The 23,159-nt window shown below is 40.1% G+C and overlaps 1 protein-coding gene across 2 annotated transcripts; it reads left to right on the top strand.

Moving 5' to 3' along the window:
- The first annotated feature begins 206 nt into the window (after nucleotides 1-206).
- STARD7 (StAR related lipid transfer domain containing 7) lies at nucleotides 207-22,426 on the top strand. Of its 2 annotated transcripts, XM_036749217.1 has the most exons (9): nucleotides 212-1,246; nucleotides 1,558-1,752; nucleotides 12,483-12,691; nucleotides 13,031-13,080; nucleotides 14,462-14,572; nucleotides 14,656-14,738; nucleotides 15,446-15,545; nucleotides 18,808-18,892; nucleotides 19,950-20,798. In XM_036749217.1, the coding sequence occupies exons 2-9, from the start codon at nucleotides 1,688-1,690 to the stop codon at nucleotides 20,132-20,134; spliced, it is 888 nt and encodes a 295-aa protein (XP_036605112.1). In that variant the 5' UTR covers nucleotides 212-1,246; nucleotides 1,558-1,687; the 3' UTR covers nucleotides 20,135-20,798. The 2 variants fall into 2 exon arrangements, with proteins under 2 accessions (XP_036605111.1, XP_036605112.1); XM_036749216.1 differs by having other exon boundaries at nucleotides 207-1,752; nucleotides 19,950-22,426.
- Nucleotides 22,427-23,159: the final 733 nt, after the last annotated feature.

The raw sequence follows: 23,159 nt of genomic DNA, 5'->3' as shown, positions 1-23,159 counted from the left end.
TGGCAGGCACCTCCATAGACAGCTGCGTGAGGAGAGCGGGGCAGGAAGGGTCCTGGATCGTCTCTAAGACGCCCTTGACTGGTTCAGGCAGCGCGCGGGCTCCACCTACCTTGCTAGCGGATGCCGAGGTTAGGCGAATTGGCTTCGGGCTGCGTGACAAGCACTCCTCGGCGCCAGTGAGTGGCGGGAGGGCAAAGGTTACGGCCAATCAGAAGAGCGGTAGAGGCAATTGGGGGGAGGGGGGTGGGGAGGTAGGTTGCAGGGACAAGAGCGTGTGGTGGCTACTGAGGAGGGGTCGGGATCTCCGCAGCTGCCCCGCCAGACTGCCCCCCAGGAGAACCCGCCAGCGCCCGACCCCCATTAGGCCCCTCCTGGCCCGCTGTGCACGGCGGTCCGCAGCTGTTGGTGCTGGCTCCAGCGGCTGCTGCGGAGAAGGAGGCCGGAGGCCTGTGCGCGCGGGGGCGGGGCAGAGTCGGGCCTGTGACTCCAGGGGCCGAGACGCCAAGGCAGCGGGGGCCCAGCGAGGGGAACCCAGGGCCTACGGGCCCTAACGGACTGGTTACTTGGGGCCCGGTCTAACCCGTCCCGTGGGGTCCAGCCTCCACCCCAGCAGCCCTCTCCTCTTTGGGACGCCCCTTCCACCACCTGCCCGACCAGTCCGGGCCGCAGGCCCGAGGTCGCTCTGCCCCTCGGCCGGGGTGGCCTCCAGGGGCGGGAAGTCACTCTTGTCCCTCAAGCCTGGGCCGCATGAAGCTTCCCAGTCACCCACCTGTGCGCGCCCTCTCGCTCTCTGCCTCCCTCGGGGCCCGCCTTTCTCCTTTTCTTCCATCTCTTCCCACCCCGCAACCCCGCGGGGTTTCTCAGCAGCGACCCTAGAATCGTCTCGGCTGCCATTAGGCTGACTCCCTCGTTTCCCAGGACGCTTCCAGCCCCTCAGGGAATCGTTCAGGCCTGCTGAGAAGTTCACCCTCAGTTCTTCCGTAGCGGGCAGCCGGCCAACCATTTTGACACCCTTAACCACAGAAACAGCCCGCCAAGTTACCCGTTTGTTCCTGGGATCTTCCTGTTCCTCTCCGTTAGTGATTTGGGTGGGTGGTTTGGGGCCCAATTGCGTAGAGAAAGAATAGGTTTTTCTCCCCCAGAAGCTAAGATTCCAATCACTCCGTTTGTTAATCCAATGCTGAAACTGAGGGGCAGCCCTGGACTTGATGGTTTGAGAAAGAGGCTCCCGGCGAGTCCCAGTTTTGTGAGTGACTTGCTTTGACTAATCCTACTCGTGGGAGGGTGCCGAGGGGGACAGACTGGTCGGACCGACTTAGCAGGAATGTTCCACTCACTGCAGAGGAGGTCGCCCTCCAGTGTTTATTCCTACTGTGTGAGCTCCGCACGGTTTGCCAGCCTCGCAGATGGGAGTCTGGGCTGGGGGCATCGGGTGAGCTCCCTCAAGGGCAGGGTACAGCAGGTCCTGAGTTGGTTCCAGAAGGAGATTGAAAGAGGCCCTAGGCAGAGTAAGAGCCTGCTCTCGCTTTTAGCTAACCAGTGTAGCTATGTCACCAGCTTGAGGGTCCGCCGTGCCCAGCAGATCGGCCAGCTCTACAGCAACATCTACTCGGAGAGGACGCGCTGGAGCCTCTTCAGCAGACTTTGGCGCAAGTTCCACAGCCACCACGGGAATGCCTGCAAAGTGATGGCTGCTCTAACTGGAATCTTTGTGTGGGAAGAGGAGAGGATCAAAGAAGAGGAGCTACAGAGGTGAGCCCCTGGGTTTCTGATGGGAAACTCTAGTCCTTGGTGGTTGTTGAATGGAACATTGGTGGGTCTGTTGCCTCATAGTTGGTGCTTTACCAGTGTGCTAATCTCTGTAGCAGTAAACACGTTTGGCAGAAGCCCCCCCCCCCCATATTTTTAAGTTCATTCTTGTACTTTAGGAATAGGAAGCATATTTATCCTAAAGAATTTATGTGGGGAACTGGGATGCAAAGACTCCTGAAATAAGATTTCTTTTTTGTGTTGGAAACATTCATGCTATTGTTAAGTCTTCAATCTACACACTTCAAAACCAGTTTAATTAAAACTTCCAGTCTAATGAAGGGGAAAAAAAAACCCCACAAAGCTTCAGGCTAAAAAGCTGGAGTTTGTCAGAAAGCAGCCCTGTAGCTTTCTACTTTTATGGAAAAAATTTAAGAATCAGAATGGGAATTTCCTTCCAGTATGAATTAGCAACAAATTTGACGAGATTTCAAGCTCTGAAAATCACCTCACACTTGTGCTAAATAAACTAGGATTGTTGAACATCTCAGTGCTAGCTCCAGTACTGGCGTGTCCTTTATGATTAGTTTTCCTAGGAGTTCTGCAGGAATCCTTGTTAGGGTCCTCTTTTCACTCTGTGCCTCACCGTTCTGAGATTTGTTTATGATTCTAGGGATACAAAAAAGTGCACCAGCTTCCCATAGTTTCCTTCATTTGTTTTCTGATTCTTGAAATTCCTGAAACAGGGATAAATTTTTATTTCTACAGTTAGGAATAAGGCTTAAAATGCAAATACTTTTTCCAGAACTAACTAGGTATATGTGTGTGGAATGGCAACCATTGCTCTTCTTGGCAGAGATCTGGCCATTTGGTGACCAGGATAAGTATTTTATCAACCCCTCCCCTGTGGACCGCATGAAACTATGTTTTGAATACACTTAGGGCCCTAATCTATTTTTACTGGCTTTGGGATTTGTTTCTCATAACAAAGGCTACCCAGAGGACTTTTTAAAAATGCCCGAACTAAAATCTGGGAGAATTGCTTTACTGAGTTTCTTCTTATGAAATTGTTCTTATAAAATCATGTTAAATGTCAAATCATGTTATATAAAATCACGTTAAATTTCACACACCCAAAATGCAGTCTTCATGCTACAGCTCTGTAGATTCAAGAACAAGAAAAATTATTGTTAGCCTGATAAAATAATAAATGTGAGTGAAATTTTTTCGTGAAGAATTTGGTTGTACAGTGGTATTCTAGGTCTCTAATTGTTAACTTATAATTTTGATGTTAAGTAAAATACTCTGAAGACAGGTTGACTTTCTTTGCTTGGTGTTGAATATTATTCACACTTAATACATGTTGATTGATTGCATCTGCTTTGAAATAAGCACTTACAGGGATTATCATAACCAGCTTACTAGGGATTTTTATTTCCCAGAATGTTTTTGGGTTAACTTAAATAATGAAGTACTGATTTTTTTTTTTTTTGGTAATTAAGCACTGCATATACAACTATATGTGTTTCCTATAGAATTTTTATTCTTAGAGGGCAGTGTACTTGCTGGTAATGGAATAAAACCATTATTTTTATGTGGTTCCTAAATCCCAGTGATGACACAGCAGGCATTTCAAATTGAATACATGCTAAACTGTCTTGTATTACATCACTGTTCTTTGTTTTCCACTCAGAATGAAGGCCCCTTATTCCTGTAATAGAAGAACATTGACACTTTCTATTCTAAGTACTTACCTCCAGAGAGCTTAAAGGACTTTACTAATACTATCTCATTAATTTTAGCAGCATCAAGAGAACCTGAGAGAGGAAGGAACTTGTACAAGGTCACTTTGTGAGTCATTGCTGGGGCTAAAAGTTTATAGCTCATGTCTCTTGACTCTTAGCCTGGAACTAAGCCTCTTTGTATTTTTTAAAATAAATTTTGATTATTTTTGTTGCTGTCTAGGCTTTCAAAATAGTGACCTGTGAGTCTAGTGCCCTTTCTTAAGGGAAAAAACATTTTTACTTATCTCCTTGTAACTTTGAAAAAATAAAAAACAAAAACACAGCAGTAGGAGAGGAAGGAAATTAAGAAATAAACACAGTGTGCTGAACAGACATGGGAAGAAACAATGAATGCTTCGTTAGGCTCTTGCTTTAATTCATACCAGAAACAAATATATTTACAGATTGGAATTGGAGAATATTGTCTTTCTTACCCATTTCTAAACCCAACCCAGGAAATTGAGTACTTGAATATTTCAGTGTGATGTTTATTAGAGTGCACTTAAATAAAATCCTTTTGGCTTACTGGTGAGGAGGAAAGTGACTTTCTTCTGTCATTGAGATTAAAGCTTCTTTTGTATAAGAGGCTCCTGCATTAAGGCCACCAGTTCAGATTATATTTCTGATGGCTTTGTGCCATATTATCAGAACTAGGTAAAAGTTGATCGAGATTTTTGAGTTTTTTCCTCCATTCTACTGTAGAGCAACCAGATGAATTGGCCCAAAATAATAGCGTAAGTCTTTAGTGTTTCGGGTTACTACCTGAAAATTACCAACTATGATGATAGTTTGGAAAGCTGAGGTGGAAATTATGTGAAACCAAGTTAACAAGTCTTTAAAGACAGTCACAATCTCAAGAGTTGAAAGATATCTTAAGGACCATCTTGTCCAAACTGTGCTTGAAAAAGAACCTCATGAACAGAATTCTTTAGAAATAGGCTTCCAGTCTTCAGCTGAAGGCTTTGATGAAAAGGAATTGACTATCAAAGAAGGAAAAAATATTTAGTGTTTGCTACAGGCAAAATGCTGGGAATACAATTAGAAAATGCTGCTTTCTGCTCACATTCTAATGGCGGAGATTAGATAGAGAAGTTTTAGCTACAATTCAGGTGGAAAGACCTAGTCCTTATGGTGCACTGGACAAACAAATGTCAATGAATTTTCTTTAATGTCATATTTATTGATAATCATATCCTTTTATGATGTTGAACTATTTGACAACACTAAGGACTTTGGTGGCAAGAACTTTATTTTCCAAGTCTTCGGTATCTGTGGCTGCTTAGTAGGCAGGAGCTCTAGTATCCACAGAAGCTCTTGCCAGGTCTCATTTCTACAATAGTTGTATTCCACAGATGTCCAAGACAGCCCATTCCATTCTTAGATAGTTCTGACTGTTAGGAAGTTTTTACTTAGATCAGCTTAAATTTGTCTCTCTGTAACCTCTGTCTCTCATAGTAGTCCTATTGCACTCTGGGGCCAAGCTGAACAAATTTCAAATATTTAAGACAGTCCTCACACCTCTTGCCTGGTCATTGTTCTTTGGATACAGTACAATGAATGATTGCACTCTTAAAAATTACTGAGGACCCCCACAGAACATTTGTTTGTGTTATGAGTTATATTAATATTTACTATCTAGAAATTAAAACTAGCTGTTTATTAGTTTAAAATAACAAAAAGAATTTCATGTTAATGTAAATGACATGTTTTTAATGAATAACTTTTCCAAAAACAAATTTAACAAGAAATTTTTAATTTTTACATATTTTTTGCAAATCCCTTTAATATCTGGCCTAACAGAATAATAATATAGCATTTATGTTATCTCATTTGATCCTCAACAATACTGAAAGGTAGGTCTATTGTTACCCCCATTTTACAGACGACGAAATTGAGACAGATCTAAGTGACTTGCCCAGAGTCACAGAGTTTACCAAGTGTCTGAAACAGGATTTGAACTAGGTCTTCCTGGTTCCATCTCCAGCCTTCTGCACTGTACTACATAGCTTCCTAATAGAAGACTTTTGGATCTCACATCTGCTTTTGCATTTAATCTGTTGTGTTAGATTGTTTTGTTGTAAATATGGGAAGAAAATCCAGCCTCCGGTGTATAGTTCAAAAAAAGGAAGGATGTTCTAATAGGCAAATAATGTCTTAGTATTGTTTTGAACATAGTTTTGACCTCACACATCTTCTGAAAAGGTTTTGGGGATCCTCATACTCTGAGAACCAGATTATGCCTGGGGAACTTCTGTCCTACATCTTATCAATGTGTTTGTTTTTAGTATGGTGCCCAAAATTAAACACAGTACCCCAGATTGTGGTCTGATCAGGGCAAAATACAGCAAGATTGTCACCTGCCTAGTTCTGGGTACCATGACATCTGATCGAAGCCTAAAATCAGATTAGCTCTCTTAGCTGTTGTTGTATAGTTTTGATTGATACTGAATTTTCAATCCACCAAAAATCATTAAAAATAATTATTGATATCTTTTGTTTCCATATTACTTTTATTTTCAAGTATGTCCTTCACCTCTCCTACTCAGCCATCCTTTTTGACAAAAAGAAGGGAAAAAAGCAGTTCAGTAAAACTAATATACATATCAGCTGAATATAACAGTATTCTACATCTTAGCCTTGTACTCCAATGAAGGCAAGGAGATGCACCCCAGATGATTTTCAGGAAGCACTGTTTCCTACCTGGGTTTCCAAAGCTGATGTTATGTTTCCAAAATTGCTGTTTTGAACCTAAGTGATAATTGTAGCATCTCTGTCACTAATAAACATGTTAACTCAGCATAAATATAAGGCCGAGCACAGATTTCTGGGGCACTATATTAGAGACCTTCTTTCAAGTTGACTTTGAAACATTACTGCTACTCTTAGAGATTTGCTGAACAATGAGTTCGTAATTCACTGAGCCTGTATTATTGCGTAGCAAATGTATCCATATTTTTCATAAGAGGAGTCTGAAAATTTGGTCAGATGCTTCACTAGCATCTAGGTGAACTGTTTCCATAATATTCCCCTGATTTACCACTCTAGTAAATCCTATTTTGGGTCAACTCCAGAAGTTAAGGCTTGGGATTAAAATGAAACGAGGCATTGGTAGACCACCCAACACTTTAGAAAAATGTTTTACTTAACAGTAGCATGGAAACTATACTCAGTAAGGGTACAGCACTACTTCAGCCACATGCAGCCTTCTCTATAAGGAAACACATCTGGTCAGAGGGGCCAGTATTAACTTGCTTAGCAGTGGGATATCTGTCAAGTCTGAGGGGCCACAGAGCCTCATAGGCTGACTTTTTAATGTCCTCTGTAAGAGGGGCTGGTCAGCTGGCACAAGCAGGCTGGCAAAACTCCCAGAGTATAGTCCATATTAAAATGTAATAAGGAAATGTTTAACAAAATAAAGTATATATAAAGAATAAAAATACAATGCAATATAGACAATGTTAATTTATGGCTAAGTCACTATGAGGCCCATAGGGATCCACAAATTCTTTGTTTTGGCTTCACTGTCTTTGGCTTCACTCCTTGATGCTTATGCATAGTTCCCGGGACAAATCAAGTCTTAGGGACAGCTTTCCTACCTTTTAGGGAAAACAGCCTGTCTTGCATGGCAGAGACCTGGTAGATGTTTCTTGTCTCACACTGTTGTCTCTCCTCTCATATTTTGGGCTCCTCCATGGCCTAGGCTGTCTTGTCTCTTTTTGGGTCTAACTCCAGGCATAGCACAGTGTCTGGTACATAATAAGGACTTAATACATGCTTATTGACAGACTGATTGACATTGTCAGCGAAGGAAATGAAGTTAATCTGGTAGTACTTGTTCTTGATGATGCCGTGCTGACTTGAGTTGCCCATGATCTCACAGCTAGTAAACTGAAGAGGTAGGATGCATCCCTAGGTCTTTCCCCACTCCAAGTCTAGCACTTTTTCTCTTACACCAACCTGCGTTTCTTTGTTAATGTCCTTTTTTAAGATGCTCATTAGTCATCTCTTTAATATTCTGCTTTGGAGTTTTGAAAGGAATTAAAGTCAAGCTCACTTGTCACAGTTGTTACTGGTATCTTATATCAATCTCAGATTGACCCTGAGATGACTGTACAAGACTGGGCGCATGGTAGGTAGGTAGGCAATCTGTACTACTCTTTATTCTTTTTTAATAGTTGAATTTTGTTCAGTCTCCAGCACTTTTAGGTCTGCCCTTTTTTTCAGATTTTAAAATCACTTGTTACAAATTGGCCTTATACTGAGATTTTAATGACTACTTCACTTAGTCTTTAGCACTGCAGGTTAAACAGAGTTTATTGAATTTGCTGAAGGTCACATCATAGTAGACTATCAGAGCACTGTTACCAGCTTCCTCTGTTGTGAAATAGTATTATAACTTATAATTCCTTTGTTCTTAAGATGCTACTTTCCTATTAGAAAAGTTTCGTAAGTGGTATCTGACTTCTTGTGATTGACCTTCAGCACTTGTCAGTATTTGTTACCACTCTTTATCCTTAACTTTGACACAGATACCCAGCAATGAGCTCAGGTACTATCTCTTCATAAGGCTTTTCCTGATTACTGCACTTGTTAGTCTTCACCCATATCATTTTGTATTTTATATACATTCTTTATTTATGCTTCTTTGAAAATGTTGTATTCCATTAAAATGTAATTGCCTTGAGGAAGGAGTTGTTTTGCTTTGGTATTTATATTCCTTTTCTTTTTGGGATCTTTTTCAGGAGGCAATTGGTGGATTCTTTCAATTTCTATTTTGCCCTCTGGCTCTAGAATATCAGGGCAGTTCTCCTTGATAATTTCTTGAAAGATGATATCTAGGTTCTTTTTTTGATCATGGCTTTCAGGTAGTCCAATAATTTTTAAATTATCTCTACTGGATCTATTTTCCAGGTCAGTGGTTTTTCCAACGAGATATTGTCTTCCATTTTTTCATTCCTTTGGTTCTGTTTTACAATATCTTGATTTCTTGTAAAGTTACTAGCTTGCACTTGTTGCAATCTAATTTTTAAAGTAGTATTTTCTTCAGTGGTCTTTTGGACCTCCTTTTGCATTTGGCTAATTCTGCCTTTCAAGGCATTCTTCTCATTGGCTTTTTGCAGCTCTTTTGCCATTTGAGTTAGTCTATTTTCTAAGGTGTTATTTTCTTCGGTATTTTTTTGGGTCTCCTTTAGCAAGACATTGACTTGTTATTCATGGTTTTCTCTCATCACTCTCATTTCTCTTCCCAGTTTTTCCTCTACTTCTCTTGCTTTTCCAAATCCTTTTTGAGCTCTTCCATGGCCTGAGACCAGTTCATGTTTTTCTTAGAGACTTTTGATGTAGGCTCTTTGACTTTGTTGACTTCTTCTGGCTGTATGTTTTGGTCTTCTTTGTCATCAAAGAAAGATTCCAAAGTCTTGAGTCTGAATCTGAGTCCATTTTGCCTGGCCACGTTCCCAGCCACCTTACTTGATCCTTGAGTTTTTCGTCAGGGTATGACTGCTTGTAGAGAGTACTTTGTCCCAAGCTTGAGGGGCTGCACTGTTGTTTTCAGAGCTATTTCTACACAGCAAGCTCTGCCACACCAGCGCTCCTCCTCCCCCAAGAACTGCCAACCCTGACTGGACTCAGATCTGAGCTGGCTCTGCACTGCAGCTCAGATCCGCCACTTATTTCCTCCCACCAGGTGGGCTTGGAAGCAACTGCAGCTGTAGCTCTGTCCTCAGAGCTGCATTGAACTCCTTTCACCCTGTCCTAGCAGGTTTTCCCACTAACCTTCTCTGTTGTCTTTGGTGTTTGTGGGTTGAGAAGTCTGGTAACTGCCACAGCTCACTGATTCAGGGCTCTAGGGCCTGTTCTGTGCAGCTCACGCTGGGCTCTGCTCCCAGTTCCGTGCGATAGACCTTACCCAGCAATCATCCAGGCTGTCCAGGGCTGGAGCCCTGCTTCCCTCTGCTATTTCGTGGGTTCTGCAGCTTTAGAATTTGCTCAGAGCCATTTTTATAGGTGTTTGGAGGGACCTGGGGGGGGAGCTCACAGCAAGTCCCTGCTTTCCAGCTGCCATCTTGGCTCCCCCCCCACCCCCCACTAGCATCTTGCACTGTGCCTGTTACAGAGGAACTATTTAGTAAATGCTCGTACCAACTAAAACATCTTTCAGGACTAAAGATGAGACACTAAAGAAATGTTAGGCGATGAGGTGGATTGTAGTTATTGGGGGTTTTTTGGACGGTGCTTTCTAAAAATGAAATCTACATCTGCCGCCAGTGCCCTGTGGCGCCAAATGACGGGAGATGGCCAAATGCTGCAGAGAGTGAAAAGATTACACAGGCCAGGTGGGAGAGTAAAGGACAGCTCCGTTTTAAACTGAGGGACAGGGCTTATATACTTTTTTAGGCAAGCAGATAACAAATTCACGTGTGAGACATTTGTCATATAGCATGACTTCCTTGTGATTTGTTCCTCTTTTGCTAAACAGGTGGTGTTTAGCACATGGTGCCATGGGGGTTTTGGAGAGAGCACGTGTATACCGAGGAGGCTTGGAGAGCCTTCATTCTGAGCAGCATGTCTGTGTGCTTAGGTGGGGTTTGGAGAGCCCATGTGCTGAGTTATCAGCCCAAGGGCAAGAACAGGCTTCAGGGAAAACCTGGCCTGTATCTTATCCCAGAATGGACTTTCTCAGAGCTGGCCTTCTACATACATCTAAGTATATATTAAGTTAATATCAAAGAATAAAGATATACTTTTATAAGAAAAGTTATTAGATAAAATATTCCTAACTAGTGACTTTAGATGGGATCTTTCTAATGGCTGCTTTGAATCAAATAGAGAAGTATTTTAAACATACCCTGTTGAAAGGGTACTCTCATGCCTTTTAAACTTTTCCCAGAAAATGTGTGATTCAGTTGAATTGAAGCTTGTGGATTTTGTATCATGCTTGAAACCACATCCCAGAGAGCATACTTTTGCTTTAAAAGTTAATTTCAAAAGATGAGCAATCATCCTCTGCTTGAAGAATAGAACATGATGGATATGAATTACAATTCTTTGTTGTGATACAGGTATTCAGATTCAGTGCCACTGTTGTAACTCTCAAGCTGTGCTTGATTTCATCTTGGACTAGGCAAGGAGGAGCACTGAATTGTAAATAAACTAAATTACTCTTTATCACTGTGTCTTGGAAACCTGCTGTATTTACAATTGGGTAACCAAAAGTCCTGGCCAGGAATTGAGTGGGCAAAATAGAATAAAAGAAAAGTATCTCCTCTTTTATTTTTTGAGGGAGACAATAGAACTGTGCGTTTGAGTAGACCGACTTGGATGGCTTTTTAGTTCAATTAAATAACTTGTACCATGATCATATAGGCCACTTTCTAGAGCACTAGCTGCTTTGTTGTGGAAGAGGAAAGGCTGATCCAAAAGCTTTTCATCAAAATTCTTTTGTAGAAGTTGAAGGAAAACATTTACTTAAAATATTTGGAGGTTTGGGTAGGCAAGGAAAGACACTGGTTGTTACCAGACAAATTGGAAATCTGTCTACGTCCTTATGTCAGCAGCCTATTTAAGAATACTTAGCATCACAAATGAGGCTTTGTCATGTCCATGAATAAGGATTTGATGTTTATCATCAGAAATCTTTCTTGTTGCTTCTAGCTCTAGAAATAATCATTTGTGTGAAATTAGCTTTGGAGTTAATACTCTGAACTTCTTTGTGTTACAGATAACTTCTAGAATTTCCAGTTTCTACTATCTTAGTAATGTGTTAACCTTTATAGAGCACCAGTGTGGGCTGGACACTGGATTGGCTACTTGTGGCTGCTTAACGCCTTATGGTGTTAAATGGCTAGGCGTATAGTGGATAGAGTGCTGGGACTTGGGAATCAGGAAGACCTGAGTTCATATGCTGCCTCAGATGCTTATTACATTTGTGACCCTGGCCAAGTCACTTAACTTCTTTTAACTTTAGTTTTCTTGTCTGTAAGATGAGGATAATAATAATTGGTATCTCAAAGGGCTGATGAGAGGATCTAATGAGATAATATGTGTAGTGCTTTGTAAATCTTAAAGCAATGTTAAATGTTAGCTCTTATTACTGTTATCATTAAATAAATAACTAAATAAATAAATACTAATAGTCCTTGGTGTTTATGAACACATTTTTGGTAATTGCATTATTTTTCAGGGTGAGTATTTTAAAGTGCTTTGGTTTCCTTGAATTTTTAAGATAACTAAATATATGCTTTGGCTTTTTATTTAGTACAAGAATTCAAATTCCAACTAATTTCATTTCAAAGAGCATTTTGACATTTTGGTTTTATTTCAGTTTTTTATTTCTGAGTTGTATTTGCTAGATTTTTTGGGTGGCTTTTTGTTTGTTTGTTTTAAACTTTTGGTTTCATTCATGTGCCAGAAAAAAGGAGGAAAAAATAGGTTGAGCTTGAGTTTTAGTAACATGTAATCTGTTTTGATTCATAGTTCGATTAAATTATTTGCTTCATTTAGCACCTGTTTTTGTCTCACTGCCCACTTCTTTGTTGGTTTCTTTCTGGTTATCCAATTCTTTTTTTTTTTTTTTGGGCAGGGCAATTGGGGTTAAGTGACTTTCCCAAGGTCACACAGCTAATACATGTGTGAAGTGTCTGTGGTGTACTCACTGCGCCACCTAGCTGCCCCTAGTTATTCAATTCTTAATGACAACTTTTAAGCTCATTGAAAATATTATTGAAAGTGTTATTTCTCTTCCTCACAGGTCTAAATAGCTATCAACTCCAGTTTAAGCTCTGACCCTTTCTGGAATTTGAAATTATGTTTCTCATAATGAAGAGGATTTTTTTCCCCCTGCTAGATTCTCTTGGTGTTTTTTGTTTGTTTGTTTTTACTGCAATTTCTTTTGGATAATGACAGTGATCGTAAGGTTCTACAGAGTTTCTCACCTTTCCTTTTTATCAGATCTATTGATGAGATGAAAAGAATGGAGGAAATGTCTAGCATGTTTCAGAGCAGTGGAGTAGAGTGCCACCTCCCTGAACTGAAACCCCAAACAGAAGAAGCAAGTGATAAAGCCACCAAAGAGCAGCCATGGGAAATGGTAATGGACAAGAAACACTTCAAACTCTGGAGGCGCCTGATCAGTGGGACTCACCTTTACCAATATAGAGGTGAGTCCCAGGTTTCCTTTCTGGCTTAACATGGCTCCATAGCCTTTGTGGGTTGGGAATACAGAACTCTAGCAGTGCTGTTTGCTTCTTTTTCTCACACTACTTTTATTCTTACTGATTTCCGTTTAGATCTGCTTGTCCCTTTTTCTTATATTCCAGACTTGATTATTGTCAGTCTTAAGGTTTATGAAATCTGTTTCTTTCTCCCCTGTTCCACTGTGATTACTAGTTTCTGCATCTGTCTTTGTATGTATATTCTCAGTGATACATTTGTACCCTAATCACAGTTGAAATACAAGTCAAGTAACGCTTGTGACACACCTTCTATTTTCCTTTTAGTTTTTGGAACGTATACCGATGTGACACCTAGACAATTCTTCAATGTTCAGGTGGGTCAGCTTTTTTTTCCCCAAAGCTTAAAGTTAACCAGTACTGCTGAGAGGGAAAAAAATAATGGTCTAGAAAAAACTTCCTGTCTGAAGAAACAGTACTAATATCAGGATGTTGAGTTGGCCATTTTTGCTACAACAAAGTATCTCTGTGTGAATTTAGGCCATTCACAATCTCTCCATGTTTGTTTTTCTCATTTGTCTCATGGGTATAATATGATTTCTTCTGTCTGTCTCAGATCACATGGCTCTTGGAAATATTAAGTGAGAGAATGTAATAAGGTTTATTTTTGAAAGTATGAAGTATTACGGAATTGTATTGCATTGTGATAATCGTTATTATTGCAATATATTATTGCTGAGCTCTAGCTTATGGCCTTCAACATATGTTCAGTATAGCCAAAGAATTTTGCTAGTTGTTTGGACTTCATTTTTATTTGGATCTGAACTGTGGCAAGATTTTGATTTTTGATTTTTTTGCTGCCTGGGAAGTTGGATGGACTGAGACTCTTGACTTTTCCTTGTAGGGCCAGTAGTTAGCTTAAGTCATTCTCTAACCTTTGTTTTCCTCCTAATTGGCTTTAGTCCCTAGTTATTAGTTTAGTTTCGTAACTTATTTTCACAAAATATTGATAGATGACCTGAGAGCCATGTGAAATATTAGAATAACATGCTGTTTAGAAGTACCTGCTTAACGCACCATATCATTCAGAGCTTATAATTGTGGTTTCCCTTTTCCCCTCTATGTCCCACTTTACCTCCTCTGGCTATGAGAGGCAGTATGATACAGTGGAGAAACTGTCTGGTGTTAAGATCTGCTTTTGGCATTGGGCTTTATGACCTGGGCAAGTCACTTAATCTTTCAGTGTTCCTTAGGCAGCTGGGGAAGTTATATGCCAGTTGTCAGTATGCATCAGGAGAGGAAATTTCTAAATGAGGAGTTCCTATACTAATGAACTCACAGATGTGGATCAAAAAAATGACATGAAGACAACTTTAAACAGCAGCAAAACTGTTTGTAGGGTAGTATTCTGTGAGAATTTTAAGTCCTAGCAGTTGGGTTAGGTTTAATAGATGTGACTGTTTTCCACAAAAACATTTCATACCATTTATGTGACAAAAGTGAGTTCTCTTATGCTCCCCATTTTCCTCCTTTTTTAAAAATGAATGTATGGTTTTTGTTATGGAGTACATTGTAGCTTCCCCTTTGTAACATTCTCCTATCTTTTTTTAACTTACCACTCTTTTAGCTAATAAAAACAGAAGCAATGTTGACTCAGCGTCCCACTTTCTAGCAGTTAAGATTTGGGAAATTTTTTAATAGTTTTCCAAAACCTTTATTTGAGGTTTCTTAGTCTCCATATGTTCTTTGTTTCCACAGCTGGATACAGAATATAGGAAGAAGTGGGATGCTCTGGTCATCAAACTGGAGGTGATTGAGAGGGATGTGATAAGTGGTTCTGAAGTTCTTCACTGGGTAACTCATTTTCCCGTGAGTACTTTTCTTTTCATTGCTGTTTTTACTTTAATCAGATGTGTCTGATGCAGACACTAATTCTTTCTCTATTTCTTTAGTATCCAATGTACTCACGGGATTATGTGTATGTACGGAGGTACAGCGTGGATCAGGAGAACAATGTGATGGTGTTGGTGTCACGGTGCGTAGAGTTGGCAGTGGGACAAATAATGATTTTGAGCAAAACCTTCACTTTTGCTGATAGATGCATTTAAATGTCCTTGGAGTGTTTTAACACTCTCCTTAATGGAGTCTATGCAGCAAATGTTCTATCTTTGTCAAGGATGATTTAAAGGAAAAGAATATTCCCAGCGATAATTATTCTAGAAAGACAAGTAAATTTCTTTAGGATGACACCCTCCAGTTGACCACCAAAAGAGAAATTGGGATTAGGGGGTGGCATGGCACATTTTGGTGTCATTAATTAGTTTATATTTTACAAAGAGGCAGCATGGTATAGTGTACAGAGGGCTGACTTTGGATTCAGGAAGACTTCCTCCTTTCACACGTCAACTTTGTGACCCTGGGCAAGTCCCTTAACCTCACAATGCTTCAGGAAACTCTTTGAAGACTGAATCTGCTGAGTAGGTGCAGATCTGCATTGGTAAGGGGATTTCCTTTCTGGGAGTTCCCTAGACCAATGAAATCACAGGACCATTACAAAAATTTTTTTTCTTTAATATAGCTGTTTTTGTTTTTTGTTCGTTTTTAACCCAAAAAGGCTTCCCTTCCCCCCTGAATCATTATTAGCCTCATGAAACTTAATGTACCCATTGCCAAGACAAGTGACATCTGGCATCATCCTTTCATCCTCAAGAGTTATCATTCATCTTATCTTCTCTCTCACAGTGCAGTGGAACATCCCAGTGTGCCAGAATCTCCTGAATTTGTTCGTGTCCGGTCTTATGAGTCCCAGATGGTTATCCGCCCCCACAAATCATTTGATGAGGTGAGCTTTCTTTTAGCCAAGAATGTCTGGATGGTTTTGACCTCAGGGTGGAGATGAACTGCTATTGCACAGCAGGATGGCATTGATGAAAGAGGCCCCAGAATAAGTTGATGATTAGCAGCTGCATTTTTCTGGGGCCAACTCATGGGATAATGGTGAGGCATTGTCATACCAAATGGACAAGTAAATGGTTCATTGACTAGGTAGCATCCTTTCTCTCATCACACCATAGAATACTTTCCAAATGTAGTTTTGCCGTTCTTCTCTACAAGTGTAATATAATCATCTCTACTTGTTTTGGGACATCTTTATTTACTTAGCTAAGTATCTTGAATTTTATTTATCTTTTCTGTGATTCTAATTACTCCCATTTACTACTTGGTTTTAAAGGTATATGAATAACTTGGGAGTATTATTTCAGTGTATTGTGTTTATACCCCTTGAATGGAAACTATTAAAATGAACATTCAGTTCTGTATTTGCAATATGTTTCTTAACAGTTCTTACCTTGGAATAAAGTTTTAAATTTTATGGGAAAGTTTTAAAATTCATTTTAAGAATCTAAGGTTTGACTTTTTCCTGCAGAGTATAGGAAATAGGGGAGTTGTAATGTGCAACTTGAAGTATGGATGAGTTACATATCTTGAGTTACAGCAAGTATTATCTTCTACTATGTATATATAAAATATTGTATTGATATAAAAGAGATATAAGTAATTGTCCTTGCTTACAAAGATATTACATTCTCCTTGGGGAGATAAGACCAGTACATATAAAATGATTAAGGTCCTTTGATGTAGTAGACTCAAGTGTGTTTTATTTTTTATTTTAGGGGCAAATATTCTTGTGTTTGCTCTGTTGAAGCAGGGAAAAGCTTCATGGAGGAAGTAGAAGCAGGGCCTAAAAGGATGGGTAGTATTTTGGGTAAATAGAAGAGTATTCCAGGTAGAGGGAACCATATGAGCAAAGACATAAGTAAGAATGATTTCGTGGAAAGGGAGATCAAGAAAGATGACTGACCTGTTTGGAGCAGAGGGTAGTAATGGGAAATAAAATTAGATAAGTAGAGTGGAGCCAAATTATGGTTGCTTGAAATCCAAGCAGAGAAATTTGTATTTGATGCAGTAGGAAGCCACTGTAAGCTCTTTATTGAGGGATTGACATAATAAGAATGGCCTAAGCTTGTATCGGGATGAGTTAGTTGGGAAGAGAGACAAAGTAGGTAACTGTTGTAGTAGTATTGTGATCGAGGCTTGGACTGTACTAGTAGGAACTAGGTAGTAGTCAAAGGGATAAATACCAGAAACATTTCATTGGCATAAATGGTAAGCTGTGGTGATGTGTGGTGTGTCAGGGATGAAAGAAAAGATAGAGAGATGCCTAACGTTTCTAGTCTGTAGAATTAGAAGAATAGTGACTTTACTGAGTCTCCTTAATATTGGAGGAGGGAAACTAGTTTTGGGAGAAAGACTTGGAAGTTTGTTTGCAGACATGTTGAACTTGAGGTAATGGGACGTTCCGGGTAGACTTAACCTTGTAGAACATGGACAGTATAACCCTAGATTACAGGTAGTCATTCAGAAAATCCAGTGTTATTTGGGAGTGAACTGTATAAAAAGGATAGTTGAAATCTTGAGTAGATCACTTATCTGAGGAAATAGGTATTGAGAATAAACAGGTGGCTAAGATATGAGCTTAGGGACTGTCAACAAATGGTTGTGAAAAGAAAGAAGAGGGCCAGCAAAATACACAAAAAAGAACTAGGAAAGCATAATTATACAGAAACTAGTGGAAGGAGAGAATTCCTAGAATGGATAGAACTGCGAACCACTGCATTTGGTGAGAAGGAAGTCGCTGGTAACTGTCTAAGAAAAGAGTTTGTTCAGTAGAATGGTGGATACAGAGGCAAAATTGCAGGGAATTAAGATGCTAATGCTCAGTGAAGAAGTAAAAGCAATGGGTATAGACACCTTCATGATTTTCAACAGGGAAAGGAAGTGAGAGTGGATGGTACCTAGAAAGAGTAATAGAGGTAGAATTTCTTGTGGTTTTGTTTTAAGAGGCCTGAGCATGTGTGAAAACATCTCTGGAAGGGGAGGGAATAAATGCTAGAAATGGGAGATGATTTAAACTATCGTTTATATATTTTGTTTTTACATCTCCTTAACTTCTAAATAGTGAGGAAACTCCACCTACCAATGTGTGTTGATCCCTTCTCTGCAACTTAGAATAGTCTAGAGCAGTGAGAGGTTAAGTATCTTGCCCAGAATCACACTTGTGTCAGGTAACACTTGAACTCTTCCTCGTCTTCCTGACTTTGAAGCCAGATCTATACCCTGTCACAAAAATAGTAAAAAAGGCTTTATTTCATTAAACATGGGACCATAATTCTCCCTTTTTAAAAAAGAATTTTTATTCATATTTCCTGTTTTTACATTACTTATATTTCCCACTGTATTCTCTCCCACCCCCTCTAAAAAAGCCATTTCTTGTAATAAAATATGAAGAAAGAAAAATTCTGCAAAACTAAACAATTTATCAAAAAAGTCTGAGGTGTTATTCAGGATCCACTCTCATGATCCTCACTTCTTCAGAGCATCACAGTAAAGCATCATCACTTAAATAATTATCCTTCTCTAAAACTTTTTCTAAAACAGTTAAATGTTTTCTTGGTTCTGTTTACTTCTTATTGTAGGTAATAAAAGCTTCCCCATTTTTCTCTGAATTCTTCATATTGTTTTTTACAATACAGTAATAGTCTGTTACATTCAAGTACCACTGTTATTTTAGCCATTCCCTGACTGATAGGGATCCACTTTGTTTCTAGTTCTTTGCTATCATTTAAAAAAAAGTGCTATAATTCATGTTTTACTATATGTATGACCTTTGTCTTTGACTTCCTTGAGATATATGCCTGGCAGTGTATCAAGCTGTTTTTTAAAAGAAGTTTTTTCTTAAAGCTCAGGATGCTTGGGCACTCTGGGAATTGCTATTCTAAATGATAAGCCTTCATTTTTTCCCTTTATGCATTGGTACCACATTTGTCTAACACAGTACTTTACTTATAGTCGCCCACCACATTTCACTTATTGATTATCATCACAAACTTAGACCTTCATCTAAGCTGCCAATATTGACCACTGGAGATAAGTTGTGTCTATGTACTCTCCAGAATTAGGAGCTAGTTACTTTTTGGAGTTGATTGGGGAAGTTATGATGAGTGACACAAAGTCCCTTATCCTACCCTATTATCCTTTTCCAGAATGGCTTTGACTATTTGCTAACATATAGTGACAATCCCCAAACTGTGTTTCCTCGTTACTGTGTCAGCTGGATGGTCTCCAGTGGTGAGTATTCATCGCTTGTATGTCTGGGAATGTAACCTGGGTTGGGCATCTTGTAGGTGGTGTACCTAAACATTAGGGATATTCTCATTATATTTCTCAATACATCAAGGGTAATGTGGCAAGGATTAAATCTTTACTGACTTATTTAAGTGAACTTGAATACTATAACAATGTGGAGAATCTTGAAAGACCAGTGATGTTTCCATTAAGTAATGAAGAGATTATCATATAAAAAACCTGAAATCTTTGCTTGTTCAGGGAAGTGTTTTAAGGAGAATCGTTGCCATTTACTTGAGGGGCCTTGCACATGGACCCCATAATACTTTGTGTGTGTGTGCGTGTGCGCACATATGTGGTGGGGGGGGTGGTGGCGGAGATAAGGAGGGGCAATCAGGGTTGATTTGAGCTCTGATCCTCCTGACTCCAGGGCTGTTGTTCTATCCGTTGTGCCACCTAGCTGCCCCCATTTATATTTCTTAGTATTGAAGGAAGCAAGATACGGTGGGGAAGATGTGCGTGTCAGGGAGACAAAGTTGCACTGGAAAGGTGCTACTAAAGCTTCATGTCATAGCATTCATCTTGTTTCTCCTTTCTAGTTTCTTCTATTTAGGATTGTTCTCATTTCACTTTCTTCTTTTCTGCTGTTAACAAATAGATTATTCTAAACTCTTTTGGGTAAGGGAGAGAAGTTGAAAGGAATATAGGTAGAGATGAATCTTCACCAATTGGTGCATCTCCAAATACAGAGGTGTGACCTGGCTGAGCATCCCTACCTTGAAAAGGGTTTTCAAGACCAGAACTGTGTCTTTGGGGCTGCTCAGGGAAGGTAGTTATTGATATATGCAGGAATCTTATCCCCTTTTCATCTTCCTTGCCCACCTGACTGCTTGTCACCCCTCCTCTGGGCAAAACTGTGAGATACCTTCATCCCTACAGTATTCCATAAGTTAACTGTCACAGTTGTGATCTCAGAGAGGAATGAATTCTTGCTCTTACTGATATGAGTGCCTTCTTACTTTTATCTGTCACTAATATACATTTTCCCTTTCTCCAATAGGCATGCCAGATTTCCTGGAGAAGCTGCATATGGCCACCCTGAAAGCCAAGAACATGGAAATCAAAGTGAAGGACTACATCTCAGCCAAACCTTTAGATGTCAGCAGTGAAGCCAAGTCAGCCACTCAGACCCCAGATCGAAAGAGTGAGGGCAGCTGTGGCCCTCCCCGCATTGAATATGCTTAAAGGGGATTAGGGTTGGGGGGGAGAAATTGTTTCATACCTGCTTTGGACCTTTAACCCCCTGCTGCAGAACAGGGAAAAGCCAGGTGTATTGGAAGAGGCCTGCTTGACTCACAAAGACAGAGAGTTTGATAACTGCAGTCTCATTCACCTGGCCCTGACTTCTTTCAGTGCTTTTGCCATCCTTTTGTCAGAGCATTTGAGAAGATGGCGTCTCTCCTGGGAAGCTGTTGTGTTCCTGGCTCAAGAATTTTAAATTCATTATTTCACTGAGGTAATCTGGGACAGATTTCTTATACCTGTGTAAGGATGAGAACACTTCCGTTTGTCCCGTTGGAACATTTTCCTCACGCCTGGATTTTACTTTGTGCCATCAATTCTGCAGTGACTTGTCTTTTACTTCCTGAAGACTGCATCTAACAAGACTGTTTGGGTTTTTTCATCAGTTTGTGGGGGGAAAGGGGTATTGAGAAATCTCTTGGCAGTAGGTCTTTGTATGTGCTGACTATAAATGAAACAGTCCTATGTGGCCCAAGTGCCTTCTCTTGATCTTTGTCTGTTTAGGAACAACGTGAAAGCTGTGCCAAGAAATGTCCTTCCTCTACCCAGAAAGTGTCATTCTTCCTTGTGAGATTCCTTTTTAAATCTGTTTAATACCTTTGCTGTCCTTTCTGGTTTGGACTGTGTCTTCTTACCCATCATCTCTTTCCTGTCCTCCCCTACATAAGGCCACCAGTAAAAGAAGCCCTTTTAGACAATAATATATTAACAGTATTCAGGTACGATCAGGCAAGATGATGGTAAGGCAACTTACTAAAAATATTGAATTAAGCTTCCATTTTTATTTTGTGTTAAGTTTTGGTCAAGAAAGTGGAATAGGGAATCACCCAGTTGTTACTAGCTTTAAGGGTTACTCCTTAGCCTAGCTACAAAAGATTCCTCCTTAACCTCACTGAAAAGAAAATGCCAAACTTGTCAGCCCTCTTGGTTTGACTTAAGTCAGTATTATTTCTGGATGTACATAAGGTTTATGTAGACCCTCTTCCTGTGGTGAAGCTTAGGCATGAAATCACCATGGAGATACTCTCCAGGGACTTATCCTCAGTTCCCTGTTGGGAAGAGAACACGGAGGGAAGGAAAAATAATTTTCTTCCCATAGAGGTTTCAGAATTGTAAGCTAAGGTAAGATATTTAGAATGAAAAACCTAGCCATAACCATAATAGGTAAGAAATGCTGGCTGAGCTATTTAGATACCTGTTCATCTGAGCATTTGCCTAGCATTGAAGCCAGGGGAGGAGTAAAACTAGAGACTGCCTCATTCCTTTACTTTTCCTCAATCATTGCAGTTTGACAAAACCTCCTGTTACCTCCCTTTCTACTTGTTACGTTGAAATGCTCTTGCATTTGCATTGCAGTGAGATTGCATTGCATTCAAATGCTATTAGCTCTTATTGTATGATTGACTTGAATTTTGTTGGAATGTCTTGGCTCTGACCAGGTATATTAACCCGTATGGCCGGAGAAAGGTGCAGCTTGAAGGCTAACAGTATCTTCAGAGTGGGATGAATGATCTTAACTGGGTTTGTTTGGTTTTGATTATGACTGGAGTGCCTTGCTCTTTACAAGTATATTGACGATGATGGCTGCGGAGGGATCCTGCCTGAAGGCAAGTGTGTGATCTCCAGATTGAGATAGGTTCTGATTTATAGGGTATAGAGTAGTAAGGGTGGTCTCATCTGGGCTCAGTTACTGTGACAAAACTGCAGTCTGTAAGGTGGTAAGTGATTTTGAAGTCTCCCTTGTCATCAAAATTTAGGTGGGAAACTTCTATTTGCCATCCCCCATGCCCTGTTTCTATCATGTGAGAAGGGATCTAGCCCTAAAAGTAATTTTAATCACCTTATAGTACCCTGGCTGTCTATTTGGCCTTGTGCCAAGATAGTGATCCTGCCAACACCTTTCTTGGCATCTGTTCAAATGATATGACACAAAGGTACACTGAAGAGCCCAAGCTCGTTTTCATTGATCCTTCTTTTCTCATTTCAGGATGTGATGAAATCAGGGGACAGTCATTGGGTTCCATTAGTATTCATTATGTACAGGAGTTAACTGTATGTATGAAGAGAGCAATTATAAAGGTGCTTAGGGTACTTGGGATGTTCTGTGTGATTCCATGTTCTGATTTGTGGCACTGGGTTATGTCAGTGTAGTAGTTACTTTTGGGATTGTAATAATTTCACTAATAACTGGTATTTTTATCAAAAGTGTGAATAAATATACCAATTGGTATGAAAGAGTGTTTGTCTTTGGAAGAGTGGTGGTGGGGAAACTGTTTTCAGTGTTGGAACTATCTTTTCCTTCCTGGTTATAATTGAAAAGAGGAGTATTTCTGCTTGATACAGGGGCATAGCCCCTTTATTTTCTAAGTTTGGGTGTGGGGACAAAAATAGCTTGTTCTTTTTCAATATTTATTGGCTTATACTTAGAGCTGAACTTTCATGCCTAAATTCTCCTTTTTTTTTTTTTTAATTTTAATTTTTGCAGGGGGGAAGGCAGGGCAATTGGGGTTAAGTGACTTGCCCAAGGTCACACAGCTAGTACATGTGTCAAGTGTCTGAGGCCAGATTTGAACTCAGGTCCTCCTGACTCCAGGGCCGGTGCTCTACTCACTGTGCCACCTAGCTACCCCCATGCCTGAATTCTCATGACCCTCCCCTTTGGTCACCCAGCATGGCCATCAAAAATAAATCACCCATCTCTGCTTCCTTGTCTTGATAATTGCTGTGAACCTTTTCTGTTAAAGATACGTCATTTTGGAAGAAATGATGCTGGATTTATGTAAATGACAAGGTACTGTTCTCAGAGCAAAAGTAGTGGGAGGTTTAAGGTTGTTGAGAAACAGTCCTAAGGAATTCTAAAAGTAGGCTAGGGCAAGCTTATCTGGAAAATGTTTTCCCACAATGGAGGGAAATGTGACTGAATTTTGCCATGGGATGTAAGAATTGAAAGAATGTACCAATTAGGTTG

Source organism: Trichosurus vulpecula, chromosome 3 (genome assembly GCF_011100635.1).
Source record: "Trichosurus vulpecula isolate mTriVul1 chromosome 3, mTriVul1.pri, whole genome shotgun sequence".
Lineage (NCBI taxonomy): Eukaryota > Metazoa > Chordata > Mammalia > Diprotodontia > Phalangeridae > Trichosurus > Trichosurus vulpecula.
Note: the sequence above shows the minus strand (reverse complement) of the source record. Positions and strands in the feature narration are given on the sequence as shown.